This window comes from Chlorocebus sabaeus, chromosome 3, assembly GCF_047675955.1.
Source record: "Chlorocebus sabaeus isolate Y175 chromosome 3, mChlSab1.0.hap1, whole genome shotgun sequence".
Lineage (NCBI taxonomy): Eukaryota > Metazoa > Chordata > Mammalia > Primates > Cercopithecidae > Chlorocebus > Chlorocebus sabaeus.
The window spans coordinates 14,413,401-14,437,890 of record NC_132906.1 but is presented as its reverse complement, the minus strand read 5'-3'; the positions used below and the strand labels follow the sequence as shown (position 1 = coordinate 14,437,890).

General features: G+C 38.9%; 1 protein-coding gene across 4 annotated transcripts in view; it reads right to left on the bottom strand.

Annotated features, from left to right (window-relative positions):
• Positions 1–24,490, bottom strand: part of NBEA (neurobeachin) — a 731,202-nt gene that overhangs the window by 2,307 nt on the left and 704,405 nt on the right. For all 4 annotated transcript variants that reach the window (XM_073013351.1, XM_073013354.1, XM_073013348.1 and 1 more), the window contains 6 exons: positions 24,327–24,398; positions 21,513–21,668; positions 20,738–20,908; positions 5,176–5,277; positions 2,842–3,038; positions 1,910–2,061 (listed from right to left, as the gene is read on the bottom strand). In XM_073013351.1, coding sequence (XP_072869452.1) covers positions 1,910–2,061; positions 2,842–3,038; positions 5,176–5,277; positions 20,738–20,908; positions 21,513–21,668; positions 24,327–24,398 — 850 coding nt within the window. The remainder of the gene's footprint in view (positions 1–1,909; positions 2,062–2,841; positions 3,039–5,175; positions 5,278–20,737; positions 20,909–21,512; positions 21,669–24,326; positions 24,399–24,490) is intronic.

Here is a 24,490-nt window from a genome sequence, read left to right as displayed (position 1 = left end):
TCTCTTTCTGAAGCCCCAGATGCTGATTTCCCATTGTCAAGTGGAGGTCACTGCCAGGCTGTGTCACAAAACCCTCAGATTCAACATGTCCACCATGAATCACTGGTACCTTCTGACCTTGCTGGTCTTTTACTGGTTAAGTCACCTTGTCTCCTCTCCCTCTCCCTCCTAACTGATCAGCTGTTGAGCTCTGAGGCTTCTTTTTTGGGGATGTTCCTCCCCAGTCCCACTGCCACTGACTGAACTCAAGTTTCAGGATTTCTGTCTACATAAAGTGTTGCTTCACTTTTGATTCGACACCTTATCCAATAAATACCTTTTGAGTAATATCTCCAGTGTATGTTTACCAGTTTATAATTAATATGCATGCACTATTCATTATAAAATGACAAAATAATCAAAACCAAGGATGAGATTAAAATAGAAACTTAGTATCTTTCCCCCCTCCATTTGAAGACCCCCTAATACTACTGCGACTTTGAATATGCTCTTCCCTCCACCCTCTTTGTTCACGCCTAGTGAATGGATAAGCATCTTCTGAGGTCTTTCCTGCCCTCCCCAGCCCTCAAGAAGAGTTCATCCCTTCCTCCTTCTGTTAGTCTGTTCCTGGTGCCCTCATATTCAATGATTATGAGGATCTGAGCTCTCTGGGGTCAATTTCTTACTGTGGATCCTTAGTACTTTGCATTGCACTCAACCTATCGTGATGGCAGCCAAATGAATACACGAATGAGTAAGAGTATCAGGGAAATACTGAAACTACTTACAAACAAAAATCATTTCAAATACTCTGGAAGCACACATATATACAAATAATAACACAATAAACCATTCCCATTTATTTGTAAGTACAGGCTGCCGCACTTTGGAACACTCCAATAATAACCTTAAACCTTCTTTAGAAACAGCCTGGGCTGCAGACCAAACATCCTTTCCCAGACTAAATTAGCTTACAGTGTTTTTCCTGATGACTTCAGTACCATTTTATTATATCATGAAGATGCTTTGTTAACTTTATTATATGTCTTAATATTTAAAATATTTTAAAACCAATAGTGTTATGAGGAATATTACAAGTAGTTGGGAAAAACGTCAGTCAATAAGCTTTTCTTATTTCTGTTAAATAGCAAAAATTATAAATCACATGCCATCTTCAGATTATAGCATTGTAGTTTATTTTAAAGGCTTAGTAACTTTATATTTCTAATATTACTTTCACTTTATAAGAAACCCAAAGGTAAATTTTAGGAAATAATAAAATCTTATTGCAAATTGAAGAATGGAAAATCATTAATTGATTAACGTTCATATCAACTCTTTCCAAGAAAGAGTTGGATTTAAAGGATTAAAGGTTTTTAGGGAAATACATACAATAAAACAAAATAACGTAAATGAGAAACAGGTAAATAAGAACATGGGGGTAAAAGACTGTTCTGGGTAATGTATGAATGCCACATGCTGTTGAAAGGGAGGCAGCTACAGCCCACCCCACACTGTGCACTTTGCTGGAAACTCATTAGCTAGAAGTAGGTCTCACACTGAATCCCACCTCTGCTGAAAAATACGTGTTTCCCTCACATCCTATAAGCCAGGGTGACCTGTCTGAGACTAGGCAAGGATCTGAGAACAGGGAACTTGGTGGGAGTAAGTTCTATGTTTTGGGCCCTTAAAACATGTCTGGAGGCGCCTGTTCTTCATCAGATCCATTTCTTTTTTTTCCTTCTTATTCTCTTCCTGTTTCCCTCTCACTAGAATCCTTACTCTTCCCCTCATTTCCACCTTTTCTTTGCCAGTTTTCCTTTCATCTGGATGCTGGAATTGCACTCACAGCACAATTCACCCTTGGTAGAATGGAGAGAGCCTTCAATGACAGTTCTCAGTGATGACACTTGTCCTTGGCGCAGCTCACCTCTGGTCATGGGACAAGTCCATTGCTCTAATGCCAGCATCACATCCAGGGTAAATGTACAGTTGCTTGAAGTCACAGGCCTGCCAGACCTCTACTACCCCATTGTCCCCTCCGGTGACCAGGTTCTGGCCATCACTGCTCAGGAGAATGGCCTTCAGAAAAGGTAAAACAAAACAAAATTAAAAACACAACAACCATCTCTCTCAATTTTTCCTAAATAGCCAACTGTCACTACTGAAAAGTACTCAGTACAGTTCCTTTGTCATTATTGACTACTGTTAGTTATTTGTCCAACTTTTGTCAAGTTCAATCCACAGAATTCCCAATGTGGAATTCATAGAAGTTCTTACATATACAAAAGATCTTATTCAAATCAAGATTAAATTCCCAAGAGAATATTACCAATTTAATCCAGGAAGAACTTGAGCATTAAGTAACACATTTAGTTAAAACCTGAATATTAATATTGTAGAGAATTTTAGAACAAATGGAAGAAGCATATTTCAAAATAGTGTTTAATAATGACAACCCAGCAATTATAATTTATTTGTGAATGAAGGGTAAATGGGTATATATAATTTTTGTTTAGGGTTCTAAAGATACAAATCTTTGAAAATAAACTCACTTTTAATGTTGTGAGGGTGCAGCGCTGAAACAATTATAAAAGGAGCTTTAAAAACCCTCTTAAGGGTCTAAGCTTTAATCAAACAACAGCTATCATTTCTGAAGTCTAATTCACTGAGTTAATTACTTGGAGTTAAATGAATTTTGAATTTGTTTAAAGTATCAGTCCACATGAAATTATATACTTTTAATCTAGAAGACATTTATCTGGATAGCACAGAAATTCTATTATGAATTATTTAATGTAAAACAATCAATCTTTAATCTCCTGGCTTCAGTCCTACTTAGCACGAAGTATGCAGATTTACCCGTGTTGAATCATTGATCTCCATTTGAGCCAAAAGTTTCCCATTAATGCTGAAATTGCTGAATCGCCCTCGTTCATAGTATATGATACAATGGCCTTCGCTGGAGACAGAAATCAAGCGTGGGAATAAGCAGTTTTCTGGTCCTTCAAGGGCTCTCAGCAAATCTCCAGTGATGGTGTGGACAAGGCAAGGGCCCTCTGCAAAGTGGGGACATCAATGCCAGGGTCAGTTGGGGATGACAAACGACATAGTAGCTCCCACCAACCCAAAAACCTCGCTGAGTGTGCACTCAGATGTGATGAAAGAGGTAGGCTGGCCAGGCCAAGCGCTGATGTTATATTTAAACAGAGCAAAGCCAGAGTACCTGTCACATGTCACACTCCTGCGCTGCACACTTCTTCAGGTAAATACTTGGTCTTTTCCTTTGTCAGGTAATATTCGTAACGAAATGGTACAGTTCACAGATTATGTGAGAATAAAAGATTTTGTGTGCCAGACATTTTCTCTTAATATGCTTTTATAAACTTTTCTTGAAAGTTTAATAGAATTATCAGAACAGCTGCTCATTTTCTCAAGTAGCCTCAAAATTTTATGCATTGTACCACATAAATACATTACTGTCAAGTACATTTTACCTTTTTCTGTCATCTGTGCATAAAATGTAAAAGCAAAATTTAGAAAACTTATTATTTCAACCTACAGAAACATACTTTGTCTGTTACATAAATGAATAGTGAGGCAAGAGTGTGAAAGGAGGATAAAGAGTGACATTTGGCTCTGACTGTTTCTGGGTTTCTTCACCCTTACAAAATAGTGTTGATAAGGTAAAAAATTCACTGATCAGTTCATAAAAATTGTTCACTATAGCTTGGTATTTATATCTATTCCCTTGTCCCAAAAAGATCTCCACAAAACAGTGTATGAATTACATGCTTATTTTTAATTGATCTGAATAGACACATATTTTACAAAGCAAGGGACATTATTACATTTTGTCCTGATTACTAAAGTAATAGACTTGCCCTACAGAGAATTAGGAAAACACCAGCAATCATCTCTAACGTCACGCAGCCCTGTAGGAAATGTCTCTTTCTTGGTGCATACTATGTGTCACTTATTGTCCTTTTTTTTAACTTCACAGGGTAAAATGATATTACACATATTATTTTTAAAATTAAAAGGCTGAAAATACCCTAAGTGTCCATTTATGGGTTATTTATTCTTAGATACTAAAATTTTAAAAACATGGTGCCAGCCTTCAGACTCTATCCATTCTCTGTAGAACAGCTGAAATGAGCTCTAACAACCAAACCGATCGATCTCATCACCTCGATTAAAAAACTTCAATGGTTTCCAACTATACTCATTAAAAAAAAAAAAAAAAAAAAATTGCAAATGCTTGTGTCCCAGGCCCCTCACATCCCTTCAGCCTTCTCACTCCTCCAGGTTGTGGCACCACAGTGGTACTCCAGCAGCACCCAGGGCTCCTTTCTGCCTGGGACTCTTCCTACAGAGAAATGCTATTTGAGCCAGAACTAGGACGTAAGTTTCCTGACTTCCTGAAATGAAATGTCTTCTACAAAAACTCCAAAGAGGCTGGGTGTGGTGGCTCACGCCTGTGATCCCAGCAATTTGGGAGGCTGAGGTGGGTGGATCACCTGAGGTCAGGAGTTCAAGACCAGCCTGGCCAATATGGTGAAACTCCATCTCTACTGAAAATACAAAAAATGAGCCAGGCCCGGTGGTGCATGCCTGTAATCCCAGCTACTTGGGAGGGTGAAGCAGGAGAATCACTTGAACCCAGGAGGCGGAAGTTGCAGGGAGCCTGGATTGCACCACTGTACCCCAGCCTGGGTGACGAGCGAAAGTATGCCTCAAACACAAAACCTCCAAAGAACCAAGTAATCTTTGTTTCCTTTTCACCAACTTCTACACAGCCCCTGGCCTTATAAAGAAAGAGACTTGCAGAGGAAGGGGGTCCAAGGCCGTGTATGATGAGTGACCTGACCCCCCATCTCCCCCACTACATCAGGGATACTTTTCCCTTGTCTTTTAAATGTCCTTTATAATGGCTGCATCGTATGAATACACTGTAATTTAATTTATCAGTGTTCTGGTTAGAATGCTGTTGACCACAAAATACTATATAAAATTTTATACATATTTTATATTAGTGCTAGTAAATATTAATCATAAAAGTAAACATCTACAAATAACTTCGGGATACCATTTGTCTATGGGAAACTTCCTGGAAGAAATAAACTGGCAATCATGCTTATTGTAAGAAAACCGTCAAGTTTCTAAACATTGAAAATGAAAGAAATGACTTCTGACCTTTAGCACCACTGATAACAAGCCCAAGTTCTGCACAGACAGAAACACAGACAACCTCATGGTCATGGCCTGTGAGGACGGCTCTTGGTGCAGGATAGTCACCTGCAAGAAAACAGCAGCAGTGAGGCACTACAGACCAATGGCAGGGGGAGAGAGCTACACCAGCAACGCAACATTCGATAAATACCCATGTTTATTATGGGCATTATTATTAAGCTGTGTGACCATAAGCCACTTAACCTCTCTGTTCTCCTCTTCTGTGAAATGCACATAACTAGTGCTGTTTAGATGACAGGACAAGTTAACATATGTGACATGCTTAGAGCATAACGAGAGTGGTAATGTCTATTCTTTTTCTTCCATTATTATTATGAAACAGGTACAATGCCTGCTAAGGCATTTATCTGTGTTACCTCATGTATTTATGGTAATGCTCTATGACATAGGAACTCTTACTATGCCTAGTCTATCACCTAGAAACCCAAGGCTTTGCAAGGTGATTCAACTTGCCCAACAGCTAAGGGCTGGAATTGAACCCACTTCGCTTTATTAGTGCGGACCTAGCTAAAAAGTCCAGCTGAATTATATCCCAAAAGCATTTTCACTGCTAACTGCTTTCATAAACTAAAGGACTCAGAGAATATTATGCCTTTTGTAAAAAGTTCTACATTTTTCTCTTCTTTTATTGGAAGGAAATGAGCTTATTCTGCATCACCCATATAGGTTGCTCCATTTGCGATCTTTCTTTTCTAGCACTTGTGTTCCTTGCATGCTTGCCTGCTTTTCTCTGTGAATTCCTATTTTTTGGTGGGGTAACCAACCCCGGCCCCCATCCTGTCTCTCAGAGAACCACCCTGTACTTTGGTCTTGGTGCCCCTCTTTCCCAGAGCTGCCTCCTAGGTTGAACTATTGGCCCTCACTGGGGTTGGGGGAAGTTAAATGTTCCAGGGCTGGCAGATGTGCCTCCCCTTGGACAGCCCCTTCTTTGGCACTTATGGGACCTCTGGGTGCTGGCCAGCTGGACTGCTGATCCAGTTCTCTGCCCACAGTGGCAAGAGGGAAGCCACAGGGAGTTCACGAGGAAAGTGCATAATCATAAGGCCTTACCCAGTAAGGTGCCTCACATCTTCCACTCTGGTCGGCCAAGAGCCCCTTCTGTAAGACCTGCCTATCTTCTCTTAAGACCCGCCTATCTTCGGTCTCCCCAGGGATTTATGTGCGTTTTCTCAGACCCATCAGCTCCAATTTTGTTTCTGAGTTATCTCTTAGATGGAGTGTGGGAGAAGCGGGACAGCAGTTCCTGCTAGCTTGCCATCTTCTTCTAAACACATGGATGTTGCTATAATGTGTTTTGACTACTGGTTAAGTGTCCATTTACAATGTCAGCAGTCCTAGACTTGTCTGAAACATATATAATTTGTTAAATTATGTTTCACACTGCAGGAAAAAGGTTAAAAAGAAACAAAAATTGTTTCAAAGATGCCCTGGGTTCCCTGGTAAAATAAGCTTTAAGCATTGATAAGAGTTCTCAAAAGAAAGGAAATCAGCGTATCAAGGAGATATCTGCACCCCTGTGTTGACTGCAGCACTATTCACAATAGTTCAGATGTAGAATCAACCTAAGTGTCCAACAAATAATGAACAGATAAAGAAAATGAGGTATATTTACATAATGGAATATTATTTTGCTATAAAAAAGAAATCCTGTCATTTGCAACAACATAGATGGAATTGAAGGACATGAGGTTAGGTGAAATTAGCCAGGCACAGAAAGACAACTGTCCCATCTTTTTACTCATATGTGGGAGGTGAAGAAATTGATCTCACAGAGGAAATAAACAGAATGATGGTTACCTGAGGCTGGCAAGGGTGGTGGGGAGGGGTTGGTTAATGGGTAGAACAATACAACTAGATAGATACAGTTAGATAGAAGGAATAAGATCTAGTGTTTGGTAGCAAAATAGAGTGACTACGGCTAATAATTTATTGTACATTTCAAAATAACTAGAAGAAAAGATTTGGAATGTTCCTAATGCAAAGAAGTGATAAATGTTTGAGGTGCTGGATATCCCAGTTACCCTGATTTGATCATTACACATTGTATCATTGTATCAACACATCCCATCAATATGTACAACTATTATGCATCCATAAAAATTAAATCTTTAAAAAGGTATTGGTAAGATTTTATGTGTAATATCAGCTTTAATTTTTCTAAATGATAATTTTAACTTGGAGAGACTAGCATACTGGAAAACCCTGAAATTATACACTTAATTCATTTATATAAAATAAATAGTTTTGAGACCTTTCCCTAATGTGCTGTGGAAAAAATAAAAAGCAATCTGATCCTATTGCAGGGAATTGAGAAAAAAATGTATAAAACTATTCCTTATGCATGTTATACATTTTCTGCTAGGAAATGAGTTTTTCAAAGGCTCGTGTCTGATTTAGAGGTTTAAAATGTTTTATTTTTTTTCATTACAATTTCCCCAGATCATCTGAATAAACTGTGGAACTTAACTATTAGGGGATATTGTTTAGGGCCCCTGAAAGCACTGTTTTCTTCTTTAAGTGAAAGGCAAATAAAACGCCATTCCAGGCTTTCTGAGTTGGCAAACCTGCAGCGGCGGGAAAGCTTATTTCCTATATTTCATTTTGTTGCTAGGGACAGATGTCACACACCCCAACAATCCTTCAAAATCCGGGGAATATTCTGTCACTGTCACATCACAGTTGATGGATGTAGCCCAGGGTTAAAGGGCCCAGTGCAGAGGGAGGTGCAGGTGGACCGCCCCTCTGCCCCGTCATCGCCCTCAGCCCCACCACTGCCTCCACAGAAGCACTTGCCATGTGCTGGAATGACTAGAACTGATGAAGAACAAACACGTCCAATTTTTAGATTCCTCATAGACATGCATTTGGAAACTCCAAATATTAAAAGGCTTAAAATAAACAAATTCCATCCTCCTTTTATCAAAGGTCATTTCAATATTCTCAAAACAGATGATAAAAAATATACTAGTATTAGATGCTGCTTATTCACATAGACAGGAGAGGTTTTTCAGTGAGATGGTCTCTGGCTTTTAGAGAAATGGGTAAAGTAAAGAACTCATGGTTCTTGTTTTAAACCTCATTTGTGGGACACTGATATGCAGGGGAAGCTGTGGTCCTTCTGATTTAGAACTAAACAGAGCCAGTGGATTTCTAAGACCTCCGCTCCACAGTAAGAGGATAAACCTCCTGGTATATGACATTAAAATTTTATTTCTGACCCTGGGGAAGTCACTGCAGAATCATGGCAGCAGGTATTTTCATTCATGTTTATACTTAGATAAAATATGATGCAGCTTTTAAAGTTAAAATCCCAGAATAAGGGATTTAGTCAAAGGGTATGGTGGTTTCATTGCTACTATGATTTCAAGGTTTATTTCAACATACTAGGTTAGAAATTTGCTGGAATAGCTGAGAAGAACAGTATCAGTCAGGAGTCCCTTCTCAAGACCCCAACTCCTCAGCCACAGGCGCGTGCTGTGGAGGTCTGTTCCAGTTACCAAATATGCTTGGACCTGCATTTCCTAAGGTCCCAAGATAATGCAAGTAAAAACATTCTGTGGGTTGGAAAATGTCAAATTCACCCATGATGTGGTTTCATTTCCTTATGTACTCATAGAGTATTCAGTGAAGAATGGAAGATAGATATGGTGAAAGTATTTATTCATTCACCCTAACTTCTTTTTCCTCTTCAGAGATAACAATGACTACATTTTCCTCTGAGCACTGCCACTGCAGGACAACCTCTTCTCTTGAAGTCCTGAGCCCAGACCTAGGTCACAGTACATTACTCCCCTACGCTCACCTTCTAAAAACAACTAATAGTATCATTCACCTCCCCTTCCTCAGGAAGCTGGGCTCTGTGTAAAGCCCAGACACCCCCTGGTCTGGAACCCGAAGGTCTCTGATCAGAACACATTAGTCACTCTGTATATATTGCTTCCAATCTAGGCCAAAGACCTTTCTTGAAGCCGTAGTCCCATAAAGGGAAAGGAAAAGCAGAGGCCGAGTGGCAAGGAGCTCCCTTCTCAGTCTGGAACCCTGGAAAGTCTCCTCGTGTTAGAATGAGGGGATGGGGTGGCTGAGTGGTCTGCAGAATGGGCTCTGTGCTATGGATGTTCCAATATATCCATTACCATTTGGTCCTCAAAAAGCCCTGCATGGTGAGAACTATTACATATGGAGCTATGCTTCCTCTGATCTTAAAAAGATGGTTTAACATATGCTAAATCCTAGCTAAGATTCTCTGCTCCGAGAAGTGATACAAACTTGTTTAATGTATCTAAATCTAAATACACTCTACAAATCTCTCTGGGCTATTCATCGCCCATGCTTTCATTTCTTATAATAGCACTGGTTAGTGGCAGTCGTGGAGCTGGGCACCAGAATAGTCTTTTTAAAAGAAGCCTGGATGCAAACAAAGAGAGGGATGTGATTTGGCAGATGTTTGGTGACAGGTTGTGGCTGGCAGGAGGGTCAGCGTCCAGAGCTGAGGCATACACAATGGGAGCCCAGAGAAGGTGTGTGTGCACAGCTGGACTCTCCTTTGCAATTGGCTTCTCCTTTCACAGTCTGAATAATGCCTGTACACGAGCTAAAAGACTTATTTTTAAGAAGTGGAATAGAAAGGCATAACAACAATATGTTATACACATTACCCAATGAATATTTGTAGATTTGATTAGAAAAGATGAACGGTAAATGCTCTTTCAAAGTTTCACATGGCTATGATTTAAAAATGTTTGTATGTGTATCAAACGTTCTATAAAGCACCTTATATGTGGTATAAACATTAAAACTACATACTTTAAAAGCAGATTGGCTTTGAGCTGAAGTCCCAATGTATTCTGAGTGTCTGCCGAAGAGACAACAATGTTAAGTTGCCTCTCTTGTGACTATCTTGTTGGAAGCTATAGCACGTAATGAGAAATGTCAAGTCCCAAGATCAATGAAATTTTGGACTCTAGGGATTCCACAGGAATAGCATTGATCCTTTTAAAGAACACCAGTCAGAGATGGGTTGTAATATATTGCAAAGAGAGGCTCAAGAGGATAAGCGGCCAAGTCCAAGATACCTACCTGACAAAAAATTCAATCAGCTTTTAGCGCAAATGGCCCGCTCTGCTCTGCTCTCTTTCATGCAATAGGCTGCTTCCAATTAAAGTGCGCAAATTAATTTTTATCACTTCCAAATTAGTTTCAGAATTTGTGTCAAAGTCTGTTTCAGATGAAAGCATCTGTCCCTCACATCTTTTCAATTCTGTTATCTAGTTAGGGACCTATTTAAAGTCTCCAAGATAATTTCTGTGTTCAAAGCCACAAGTTTGAAAGAATAACAATGAATAATATTATAAAATACATTAATAAAGCAACGATAATTCAACTCTAACCTACACTAGGTAGCCTTTGCTTATCTCTTTTATGGTCTGAGACTCTCTATCAAATAGTCTGCTTACAAATATTCATTATCTTTGTGACCAATTTATCACAATAGTCAAAATGATTAGAAAAAGACTCATATTTCTGAGATGTCTGCATTCTCCACAATATACTTGACACGATAAAACCACACATACTTTCTATACCTGCCTAAAAAGATTTCACAAACATGACATTTTTTCTTTGTGGAATTAATAGAGCTATCTATTACAATATAATAATGACAATGAAAGAGAAACAAATATGTTAAAGTCAGTTGAACTTATCTTGAGAAGATTTTGGTGATATGCATGTAAGGTTAAGTGATAAATCCTATTATTTAATGATGTTGTGATGAACAGGTATGATTTGGCCTCAGTGACACACAAAGCAGTTCCATGTCCACACCAAGGCCAATCCCTGCATTATAACAGCTACTAGGATATTAAGTTACATGCCAGGACTTCCCCCTTCAGGGATAGGTTAATACTTGTACTTAAGGGCATTGTGTCACAGGATAGGTTAATACTTGTACTTAAGGGCATTGTGTCACACACTTTAATACAAATGTAGACATAACTAGCTTTCTGGTCTTGAGTATCAATGTATTATGAGAGAGAAAACACATCTGGCCTGCTTCTCTGACCTGTGAATTGGAAGCTAGAGTAGATTAAACTGGAACAGAAAAACATCTCTTTCATATTGCGAGTTTTCTGATAGCAACAACTACATCTATGTCAAACCACAAGCGGGGCACTGATATGACAGTCAATTCAGTGTGTGCTGTGACTGCCTGAAAAAAGAGTGAAGAGACCAACACAGATGGTTGCCCTAGTCCAGCATATATACGCTACTAGGTTAGCTTTTTCAATAGATAGGTGAGTCATAAATCAGCTGGTCAACCAATGCTAAACCTGAGATTTTTTTTTTTTTTTTTTACTATTGTGATCATCCTTATGGAAAAAAGCTAAAACCAGTTTGTTTCATAATCATCAATTTGATATAAAGTTAAGCATTTTATGAATGCTTAAAGTATGGTACAAAATATTATCTGATAACAATTCATGATTCATGTAACAAATACTGGACATCCTCAGTATATCCAAGCAGGAGAAGCAGTTTGTGATTAGTATAAAAGTAGATTCTTGTAAACTCTAGAAAGTCAGAGGTTGTGACTTTCCCAGCATTCCCAGCTGCTGAGATAGTACCAGGCACACAGTAGGCACTCAACACATGTTGCTTGACTAATACTTTAGGTGCTTATCTTGTTTATTCTAGAAGAGCACTTTTGCCTTTTATTAATGTGCTATACTATATATGTTCACATTAAATATCTAATATAGTCTTGACAGGATGAATTCTATGGAAGTGGTTTAGGTTCATAATGATGACAACAGTTTTTGACTAAAACTAAATTCCTATAGATGGAGGTAATACTAAAAAATACATATTGATAATTTTCTGTCATAACATCTTTAAGATAATCTTGTCCTTACTTAAAACTTAAATATAATACTGCTTTTTAACAAATATCCACGTTTTTGTTCTTAAGGATTATAAAAACATTTTATATTACATAGCTCCTGTTGGAAGGAGCTTTAAATAATTTAAATATTATTGTATCTAACTTTTCTTGCTAACTGATGCACCAAAGCTATAATTGATAGCCATCTTTTGGTTTAAGAGATCATTAGAAAACAGAGTAGTGAACATAGATAATTACTATAATTTAATATTTTTCTTTAGTATTCTTTACCTCCTAGCAGTACATTATATAAAACATCTCTGCTACCAGATGACAGCTTTTAAGAAACAAATTCCCTTTTTGGAAATAACACTAGCATCATTTCTGGTCTTCATTTCGAAGACGGTAATTAATTAGATTTAAAGCTCTATTCTGTTTCTTTTAAATTTTTTCTAACAAGTTCTAATTTTTATCAATGTATATGAAAGATATTACACAGACCTGCTGCTTAATTAAACTTTTTAAAGAAATGCTACACTATTATGGAAATAAAGACAATTTGGAAATATGTGAACATATATTTAGATAACATATACTTGATAATGTACCATTCTTGAGAATAATAAAGCCATCACTGGTAGGTCACATATCTTATACACATGTACACATATGCATACATAGACATACTAGAATTCTGTTAAAACGAATTTTTTAAGGACATAGCTTTAAAAAAGAGTAAATAAGGAGATTATCTTACTGGTATTTAGAGTATAATGTTTGTTAATAACAAAGAATTGGTAACTAATTATTTGAACTGGTTGGAAATCAAGCAACATTGAATATCTTTTCCATCAAATCAAGATCACATCTTGTTCAAATTTAGAACAGAGACTCATATGTACAATAGACACTCTTTTTCAGTAGCTATGCCAAGAGGCATATGCTATTTTACAACACAGTTTCTTCATCCACTGTTCAACTCTAGCTATGGGCAACAGGAATAAAACTTCACATAACATTTGGATATCTAATCCAACCTTCCACTATCTTCTCATTCAAATGGATTTTTCCATTCTCTCCTGTACTACGATGGGGCCTTTGTTCTTTCTTTTTTTAATTATACTTTAAGCTCTAGGGTACATGTGGATAACGTGCAGGTTTGTTACATATGTATACCTGTGCCATGTTGGCGTGCTGCGCCCATCAACTCATCAGCACCCATCAACTCGTCATTTACATCAGGTATAACTCCCAATGCAATTCCTCCCCCCTCCCGCCTCCCCGTTATAGGCCCTGGTGTGTGATGTTCCCCTTCCCGAGTCCAAGTGATCTCATTGTTCAGTTCCCACCTATGAGTGAGAACATGCGGTGTTTGTTTTTCTGCTCCTGCGATAGTTTGCTGACAATGATGGTTTCCAGCTGCATCCATGTCCCTACAAAGGACACAAACTCATCCCTTTTTATGGCTGCATAGTATTCCATGGTGTATATGTGCCACATTTTCTTCATCCAGTCTGTCACTGATGGACATTTGGGTTGATTCCAAGTCTTTGCTATTGTGAATAGTGCCGCAATAAACATACGTGTGCATGTGTCTTTATAGTAGCATGATTTATAATCCTTTGGGTATATACCCAGTAATGGGATGGCTGGGTCATATGGTACTTCTAGTTCTAGATCCTTGAGGAATCGCCATACTGTTTTCCACAATGGTTGAACTAGTTTACAATCCCACCAACAGTGTAAAAGTGCTCCTATTTCTCCACATCCTCTCCAGCACCTGTTGTTTCCTGACTTTTTAATGATTGCCATTCTAACTGGTGTGAGATGGTATCTCATTGTGGTTTTGATTTGCATTTCTCTGATGGCCAGTGATGATAAGCATTTTTTCATGTGTCTGTTGGCTGTATGAATGTCTTCTTTTGAGAAATGTCTGTTCATATCCTTTGCCCACTTTTTGATGGGGTTGTTTGTTCTTTTCTTGTAAATTTGTTTGAGTTCTTTGTAGGTTCTGGATATTAGTACTTTATCAGATGAGTAGATTGCAAAAATTTTCTCCCATTCTGTAGGTTGCCTGTTCACTCTGATGGTAGTTTATTTTGCTGTGCAGAAGCTCTTTAGTTTAATTAGATCCCATTTGTCAATTTTGGCTTTTGTTGCCGTTGCTTTTGGTGTTTTAGACATGAAGTCCTTGCCCATGCCTGTGTCCTGAATGGTATTACCTAGGTTTTCTTCTAGGGTTTTAATGGTATTAGGTCTAACATTTAAGTCTCTAATCCATCTTGAATTAATTTTCGTATAAGGAGTAAGGAAAGGATCCAGTTTCAGCTTTCTACTTATGGCTAGCCAATTTTCTCAGCATCATTTATACAATAGGGAATCCTTTCCCTATTTCTTGTTTTTCTGAGGTTTGTCAAAGATCAGATGGCTGTAGATGTGTGGTATTATTTCTGAGGACTCTGTTCTGTTGCATTGGTCTATATCTCTGTTTTGGTACCAATACCATGCTGTTTTGGTTACTGTAGCCTTGTAGTATAGTTTGAAGTCAGGTAGCGTGATGCCTCCAGCTTTGTTCTTTTGATTTAGGATTGTCTTGGCAATGCGGGCTCTTTTTTGGTTCCATATGAACTTTAAAGCAGTTTTTTCCAATTCTGTGAAGAAACTCATTGGTAGCTTGATGGGGATGGCATTGAATCTATAAATTACCTTGGGCAGTATGGCCATTTTCACGATATTGATTCTTCCTATCCATGAGCATGGTATGTTCTTCCATTTGTTTGTGTCCTCTTTTATTTCACTGAGCAGTGGTTTGTAGTTCTCCTTGAAGAGGTCCTTTACATCCCTAGTAAGTTGGATTCCTAGGTATTTCATTCTCTTTGAAGCAATTGTGAATGGAAGTTCATTCATGATTTGGCTCTCTGTTTGTCTGTTAGTGGTGTATAAGAATGCTTGTGATTTTTACACATTAATTTTGTATCCTGAGACTTTGCTGAAGTTGCTGATCAGCTTAAGGAGATTTTGGGCTGAGACAATGGGGTTTTCTAAATATACAATCATGTCATCTGCAAACAGGGACAATTTGACTTCTTCTTTTCCTAACTGAATACCCTTTATTTCTTTCTCTTGCCTGATTGCCCTAGCCAGAACTTCCAACACTATGTTGAACAGGAGTGGTGAGAGAGGGCATCCCTGTCTTGTGCCAGTTTTCAAAGGGAATTTTTCCAGTTTTTGCCCATTCAGTATGATATTGGCTGTGGGTTTGTCATAAATAGCTCTTATTATTTTGAGATACGTTCCATCAGTACCGAATTTATTGAGCGTTTTTAGCATGAAGGGCTGTTGAATTTTGTCAAAGGCCTTTTCTGCATCTATTGAGATAATCATGTGGTTTTTGTCTTTGGTTCTGTTTATATGCTGCATTACGTTTATTGACTTGCGTATGTTGAACCAGCCTTGCATCCCAGGGATGAAGCCCACTTGATCATGATGGATAAGCTTTTTGATGTGCTGCTGGATCCAGTTTGCCAGTATTTTATTGAGGATTTTTGCATCGATGTTCATCAGGGAGATTGGTCTAAAATTCTCTTTTTTTGTGTGTGTCTCTGCCAGGCTTTGGTATCAGGATGATGTTGGCCTCATAAAATGAGTTAGGGAGGATTCCCTCTTTTTCTATTGATTGGAATAGTTTCAGAAGGAATGGTACCAGCTCCTCCTTGTACCTCTGGTAGAATTCAGCTGTGAATCCATCTGGTCCTGGACTTCTTTTCGTTGGTAGGCTATTAATTATTGCCTCAATTTCAGAGCCTGTTATTGGCCTATTCAGGGATTCAGCTTTTTCCTGGTTTAGTCTTGGGAGAGTGTAAGTGTCCAGGAAATTATCCATTTCTTCTAGATTTTCTAGTTTATTTGCGTAGAGGTGTTTATAGTATTCTCTGATGGTAGTTTGTATTTCTGTGGGGTCGGTGGTGATATCCCCTTTCTCATTTTTTATCGCGTCTATTTGATTCTTCTCTCTCTTCTTCTTTATTAGTCTTCGTAGCGGTCTATCAATTTTGTTGATCTTTTCAAGAAACCAACTCCTGGATTCATTGATTTTTTGGAGGGTTTTTTGTGTCTCTATCTCCTTCAGTTCTGCTCTGATCTTAGTTATTTCTTGCCTTCTGCTGGCTTTTGAATGTGTTTGCTCTTGCTTCTCTAGTTCTTTTAATTGTGATGTTAGAGTGTCAATTTTAGATCTTTCCAGGTTTCTCTTGTGTGCATTTAGTGCTATAAATTTCCCTCTACACACTGCTTTAAATGTGTGCCAGAGATTCTGGTATGTTGTATCTTTGTTCTCATTGGTTTCAAAGAACATCTTTATTTCTGCCCTCATTTCGTTATTACCCATTAGTCATTCAGGAGCAGGTTGTTCAGTTTCCACGTAGTTGAGCGGTTTTGATTGAGTTTCTTAGTCCTGAGTTCTAGTTTGATTGCACTGTGGTCTGAGAGACAGTTTGTTATAATTTCTGTTCTTGTACATTTGCGGAGGAGTGCTTTACTTCCAATTATGTGGTCAATTTTGGAATAAGTGTGATGTGGTGCCGAGAAGAATGTATATTCTGTTGATTTGGGGTGGAGAGTTTTGTAGGTGTCTATTAGGTCTGCTTTCTGCAGAGATGAGTTCAGTTCCTGGACATCCTTGTTAACTTTCTGTCTCGTTGATCTATCTAATGTTGACAGTGGGGTGTTGAAGTCTCCCATTATTATTGTATGGAGTCTAAGTGTCTTTTTAAGTCTCTAAGGACTTGCTTTATGAATCTGGGTGCTCCTGTATTGGGTGCATATATATTTAGGATAGTTAGCTCTTCCTGTTGAATTGATCCATTTACCATTATGTAATGGCCTTCTTTGTCTCTTTTGATCTTTGATGGTTTAAAGTCTGTTTTATCAGAGACTAGTATTGCAACCCCTGCTTTTTTGTGTTCTCCATTTGCTTGGTAGACCTTCCTCCATCCCTTTATTTTGAGTCTATGTATGTCTCTGCATGTGAGATGGGTCTCCTGAATACAGCTAACTGATGGGTCTGACTCTTTATCCAGTTTGCCAGTCTGTGTCTTTTAATTGGAGCATTTAGTCCATTTACATTTAAGGTTAATATTGTTATGTGTGAACTTGATCCAGCCATTATGATGTTATTTTGCTTGTTAGTTGATGCAGTTTCTTCCTAGCCTCGATGGTCTTTACATTTTGGCATGTTTTTGCAATGGCTGGTACCGGTTGTTCCTTTCCATGTTTAGTGCTTCCTTCAGGGTCTCTTGTAAGGCAGGCCTGGTGGTGACAAAATCTCTAAGCATTTGCTTATCTGTAAAGGATTATATTTCTCCTTTACTTAGGAAGCCTAGTTTGGCTGGATATGAAATTCTGGGTTGAAAATTCTTTTCTTTAAGAATGTTGAATATTGGCCCCCACTCTCTTCTGGCTTGTACAGTTTCTGCTGAGAGATCTGTTCTTAGCCTGATGGGCTTCCCTTTGTGGGTAACCCGACCTTTCTCTCTGGCTGCCCTTAAGATTTTTTCCTTCATTTCAACTTTGGTGAATCTGGCAATTAGGTGTCTTAGAGTTGCTCTTCTCGAGGAGTATCTTTGTGGCATTCTCTGTATTTCCTGAATTTGAATGTTGGCCTGCCCTGCTAGGTTGGGGAAGTCTCCTGGATGATATTCTGAAGAGTGTTTTCCAACTTGGTTCCATTTTCCCCCTCACTTTCAGGCACCCCAATCAGACGTAGATTTGGTCTTTTTACATAATCCCATACTTCTTGCAGGCTTTGTTCATTTCTTTGTCTTCTTTTTTCTTTAGATTTCTCTTCTCGCTTCATTTCATTCATTTGATCCTCAATCACTGATACTCTTTCTTCCAGTTGATCGAGTCGGTTACTGAAGCTTGTGCATTTGTCACATATTTCTCGTGTCATGGTTTTAATCTCTGTCCATTCGTTTATGGCCTTCTCTGCATTAATTATTCTAGTTATCAATTCTTCCACTTTTTTTTCAAGACTTTTAGTTTCTTTGCACTGGGTACGTAATTCCTCCTTTAGCTCTGAGAAGTTTGATGGACTGAATCCTTCTTCTCTCATCTTGTCAAAGTCATTCTCCGTCCAGCTTTGATCCGTTGCTGGCGATGAGCTGCGTTCCTTTGCAGGGGGCGAGGCGCTCTTATTTTTTGAATTTCCAGCTTTTCTGCCCTGCTTTTTCCCCATCTTTGTGGTTTTATCTGCCTCTGGTCTTTGATGATGGTGACGTACTGATGGGGTTTTGGTGTGGGTGTCCTTCCTGTTTGTTAGTTTTCCTTCTAACCGTCAGGAGCCTCAGCTGTAGGTCTGTTGGAGATTGCTTGAGGTCCCCTCCAGACCCTGTTTGCCTGGGTATCAGCAGCAGAGGCTGCAGAAGATGGAATATTGCTGAATAGCGAGTGCACCTGTCTGATTCCTGCTATAGAAGCTTCCTCTCAGGGGTGTACTCCACCGTGTGATGTGTGAGGTGTCGGTCTGCCCCTAGTGGGGGATGTCTCCCAGTTAGGCTACTCAGGGGTCAGGGACCCACTTGAGCAGGTAGTCTGTCCATTTTCAGATCTCAGCCTCCGTGTTGGGAGATCCACTGCTCACTTCAAAGCTGTCAGACAGAGTCATTTGCGTCTGCAGAGGTTTCAGCTGCTTTTTGTTGTTGTTGTTGTTGTTTAGCTGTGCCCTATCCCCAGAGGTGGAGTCTACAGAGACAGGCAGGACTCCTTGAGCTGCTGTGAGCTCCACCCAGTTCGAGCTTCCCAGCCGCTTTATCTACTTAAGCCTCAGCAATGGCCGGTGCCCCTCCCCCAGCCTCGCTGCTGCCTTGCCATGAGACTGCAGACTGCTGTGCTAGCAATGAGGGAGGCTCCCTGGGCGTGGGACCCTCCCGGTCAGGTGTGGGATATAGTCTCCTGGTGTGCCCGTTTGCTAAGATCCTTGGTAGAGCGCAGTATTGGGGTGGGAGTTACCCGATTTTCCAGGTGTTGTGTGTCTCAGTTTCCCTGGCTAGGAAAAGGGATTCCCTTCCCCCTTGTGCCTTACAGGTTTGGCGATGCCTCGCCCTGCTTCAGCTCTTGCTGGTCGGGCTGCAGCAGCTGACCAGCACTGATTGTCTGGCACTCCCTAGTGAGATGAACCCAGTACCTCAGTTGAAAATGGAGAAATCACCTGTCTTCTGTATCGCTTGCGCCGGGAGTTGGAGACTGGAGCTGTTCCTATTCAGCCATCTTGCTCCACCCCCAAAAAGTTTTTAAAGCAGGAGCCTTTGTTCTTATCCAACCAAAGCCATTTCCTACTTTTGCAGTATTCCTGTCAAAATGCATAAGAGTTGGGGGGATGGAGTGGGACATGAAGGGTGGAGGTGCAATTCGATTTCCACCCCTTGCTGTCTCACAGGTTAGAACTGCCCAGAGAGGCAGCAGCAGGCCAAGCAATGTAACACGGCATCTTGTAGATTTCTTATCTACTCTCACAGTATTTTAGTTGTAGATGCACAGGTTTCCTGGAAAACTTTTATCTCTGTTGGGTTATAAGTATTCCCTAAATTCATGTTTCAGTTTATTTTGGAGTGCTGTGTAAGCTGTGACAATCTCAATAATCCTGGTTTGTGTACTTGCCATTATCACTTCACAGAAACCTTTCTATATTTTACAGGAAAGCCATGCATTTGAATGAACTATTGAAAGTTTAGTAATTAAAAGCAGTAATTATTTCTAGGCAATCTCTTATCCAGCTCTCCAGTCATTTAATTTACTGGAAACCTATTATGTATATCACTATGACAGGAACTTAAGATGGAAAGACAGACACTCATTATCCACTTCAGTGTTTTCTTGGGGCAGCAGTCCAAGAACTAATAATTAACTTCTCTTACATAAATACAAGTTTCCTTGGAGAAAGAAGTTTGAGAGGCTGTGGATTAAAAAAGCATCAACAAATTTATTTGTGTAAGACTTTCAGAGCTTATGTAGAATATTTGAGTATAAACAATGTACTCCAAAATTATTTCACGAAGGAGTCCAGCCTCCCCTGACACTTTCTTCCTATCAGATATCTTAGGGTGCACTGTGGAATAACAATCACTTGAGGAATCCTCCCAAGCAAGGAAACTGTCTTATTCAGTTTTTGCATCCCCAACCATGCCTCATGTGAAGCGGGTACTCACTGCTAAATGAATAAACGCAGAAATTTACTACAGTAATGAGTGCCCTGACTGAGACACAGATAAAATTTCTAAAAATTCAGAGAAGGGAGGGATTATTTTCAGCTGAAAGAAATCATATGAGGTTTAATGGACTAGATGAAGCTGAAGGACGTGGACATTTGGAGACCGGGCTGCTGAGCAGAGGATCTGGGTAGGGGATTGTTGAGGGGATCTGGAAGTCTCTCCTTGTTGAAGGTGATAGTACTGCTCCTTTTAACACTTTGAACATAGCTGTGTTCCAGTACAGATTCTGGCCACTTAAGCTTTCATGTTTTAAAATCCTTACACCTTAGGAAAAAACTATTAGGAAAATCAAAACGGCAAAATATATTTAAATATGTATTTATATAGTTTGAAAGGACAATTTGATACAAACACTCACTGCTATTAGGGTTGTCTCCTATGATATGGTGCCGCCCACTCCAGTACCAGAGCAGCAGGGTGGCATCTCGAGATCCGGACACAATGTAGCAGTCTCCACCAATGTATGACTCAGACCTGGCCAAGCAGGTGACCACATCCCAATGGCCAAATACAATCTGAGTCAATTTCCCTGCAACACAGAAATGACAGGTTTGCTTCATTTAATCTTTTTCTTCAAATGGTAATAAGTGTAACTTTATCAGATTTTAAAAATTTTACCATATTTTTTATTTTATTTTACCAGTTTTGTGAAAAGTTCATCTATAGGCTGATAAAGTTACAATGTTATTCAAATCTGGCTACAGGTTGCTTTCTTGCATTGCTTTTGAAAATTGATACAAGAATGTCACTTGAGATTTTTAAGGAAAAGACTTTATTAAATAACATGATCATGATTTTTCTCTTCAGGGTTTGGGCCAGAAGGGGAGTTTCAGGATCTTTTACTGCATATGAATTTGTGTGAAGGGAAAAATAGCCCTATTTGTCCTATGAACTCAGGGATCATGCTAATGTTTGGAATAGATGAAGTTATAGTTACTTCACTTACAATGTGAACATTTAATTTGAATCTTGACTATTCAAGTTGGCAAATGATAAAAATGCCTACATCAAGTATGATTTCATATTCAGCTGTTGGCAAATGATAAAAATGCCTACATCAAGTATGATTTCATATTCAGCTTTGGTTTTAACAATAGTCATTTTGAAGAGAATACGGTGTTTCATAGGATTACCTGTTTCTGTAGAATAAACTCTGAAGCTCTTATCCCAGAATCCACAGATAAGAATATAGCGATTATCTGCTGTGACCACAAAACAATGTGCATTGATTTGTATACTCTGGTCAACGAGGTCTGTGATCTGCCGTTTGTTTACACCAGAATTATTGGCTAAATGGAAAAAAAAATTTGAAGAAAGATTCCATATGAGTTTCTCCAAGCACTCATAGAAGGAAAACAATACTTTCATGCTTCATTTATCCAGAAATAGTTTTTTTAAATGGTATGAGATTATTAAGATTCTCCCTTGAGGAATAAAGATTTCCTTAGTAGCAGTGATTATTTATGAACCATATTATATATTTTAAAATTCTGCCAGAAATTTCAGTTCTCCCTCCACCAATAAATAAAAACAATATGAGGAATTCAAGAAAATTAATTTACAACATAATACAATATTTTAATGCATTTAATTCTTTAGGTGCTTACTACACACAAGTTCATTAGTTTATAAGAATCACATGAGAACTAAATATTGTATAAAGTATGTTATTAAGGAAGAGATATATTAATATTTGCCCCAGTCCGTCATTTTCAGATGGTATTTTTATAATTCCTGTGAAAAAGGAGGGTAGAGATTTGAGCAAGGGATGTTGTTATGTGGGTAGCCCCACAGGGAGCTTCAGGTCAGCAGCTTTATAGGCCTGGATTGTCAACAGACAGAAGACCTTTCCAGAATGGGCTAGCAGGGGAGGAGAGGAACAAAAAAGATGCGAGAGGGACTGGTGAGGAAAGAGACAGGCAAAGAATCAGTGCAGAGCCCTGGGATTGAATCTGAATAAAGTCAGGAACTCAGAGACACCATCTGATTTCCCCAGTGCCTGTCTGCATGCCAGCCTGTCCCTTACTGCACGCCATCCTTTCAGGATAAATCCCTGGGCTGAATTCTTAAACAGAAATGCAGATGTAGACGGTCACCACCACTCTCTAACACCAGTTAAATATAAGTACTACTATTTGTAGACATCTACTAACACTATAAAAATAACTACTAGGAAACATAAGCAATAAAAAAATTATACAAAAACGTCAGGAAAAAAAGACCAAAGATCCCAGGCCACATGAAAACTATACAATTGGTCCTTTACTAATTAGAATAGACCTATTAATTTTTCCATGGTTACACACTAGCTGTATATTTGATTGTCAATGTCTGCTGGAAAGAGAAATAGCTACACTAGACTAATAATATTCTTAATCCTAAACCTTATAAGCTCCCAATGTAAATGGTATTTTGTGTATGGGTATAAGTAACTAATTGAAATGCCTGTATCTTATCTTATTTCCAGGTTCAAAGACGAAGGATGAATTTGAATCTAAGAATAAGAGGTTGGGCGTGGTGGCTCACGTCTGTAATCCCAGCACTTTGGGACGGCTGGGCAGGTGGATCACTTGAGGTCAGGAGTTCGAGACCTGACTGGCCAACACGGTGAAATCCTGTCTCTACTAAAAATACAAAAATTAGCTAGGTGTGGTTGTGCACCCCTGTAATCCCAGCTACTCGGGAGGCTGAGGTGGGGGAATTGGTTTAACCTGGGAGGCGGAGGTTGCAGTGGCCCGAGATTGCATCACTGCACTCCCTCCTGGGTGACACAGTGAGACTCCATCTCAAAACAAAAAAACAAACAAAAAACAAAACAAGAATCAAAGAATAAAACACCATGACTTTAATATGTAGCTTAATAACTTTTCGTAGCATTTTCAATTTTTTTCTAATTTATCTTATCATTCAATGATACATATAGAACAAACATTATTAAAAACTGTCTTACAGATACGAAACTGGAAGGGCCTAGAAGGACTAAGAAGCTAGCTCTGGATCAAATGGCTAATACATATGTACATGATTATTTAAAAATATTTTGAATGTCTGCTGCAAAGAGTTAGAGCTCATCAGTTTGCAATTCATATGAAACATTTGCTTTACAACATGTTAGTTTAAAAAAATTCAATGATAAAGACTGCCAGAAAAGATGCTCTTCAATATGAGTTTCCTTTTTTTTTTTTTTTTTTTGAGTCTCGCTCTGTCACCCAGGCTGGAGTGCAGTGGCACGATCTCGGCTCACTGCAAGCTCTGCCTCCCGGGTTCATGCCATTCTCCTGCCTCAGCCTCCCGAGCAGCTGGGACTACAGGCGCCTGCCACCAAGGCCTGGCTAATTTTTTTGTATTTTTAGTAGAGACAGGGTTTCATCGTGTTAGCCAGGATGGTCTCCATCTCCTGACCTCATGATTCCACCCGTCTTGGCCTCCCAAAGTGCTGGGATTACAGGCGTGAGTCACCGTGCCCGGCCTTTTTGTTTTTTTTTTTAATTTAAGTTCTGGGGTACATGTGCACAATATGCAGGTTTGTTACATAGGTATACATGTGCCATGTTGGTTTGCTGCACCCATCAACTCGTCATTTACATTAAGTATTCCTCCTAATGCTGTCCCTCCCCCAGCCTTTAAAAATCTTTTTGAATCCTTATATTTTAAATAATACTGAGCTGTTAGAGAACATTTTAGGCTGAAAGAATATACAGTTTGGAATTATTCCCCTTACTTATAACCAACTTAAATGACCTCCAAAAATGTCAAGAAACAATTGCTTTAATAACAAAAAGTTCTTAGATGTCATACTATGATTTACACAGCTCCTTGATGATAATTTGATATTATTAGTCAATTAATCTTGTGGTAAAAAAATGATTTAACTATCTTATGAAAAATAACTATACATGAATATGTGGATAGTATCCATGAAAATTTATTCTTTTTTATTAACATACCAATTAATGGATCCATTTCAATGGGAAGATGGTGGGCTTGATCCAAGGAGTATCCTGGAGCTCCTCTGAGGCCTAAAGATTAAGAAAAGAGAGAAAAACATAAAATTCTCAAAAAGAAGGAATTTCCTAATGGGCAGTGTTTGATGATGATTTTACAAAGCACA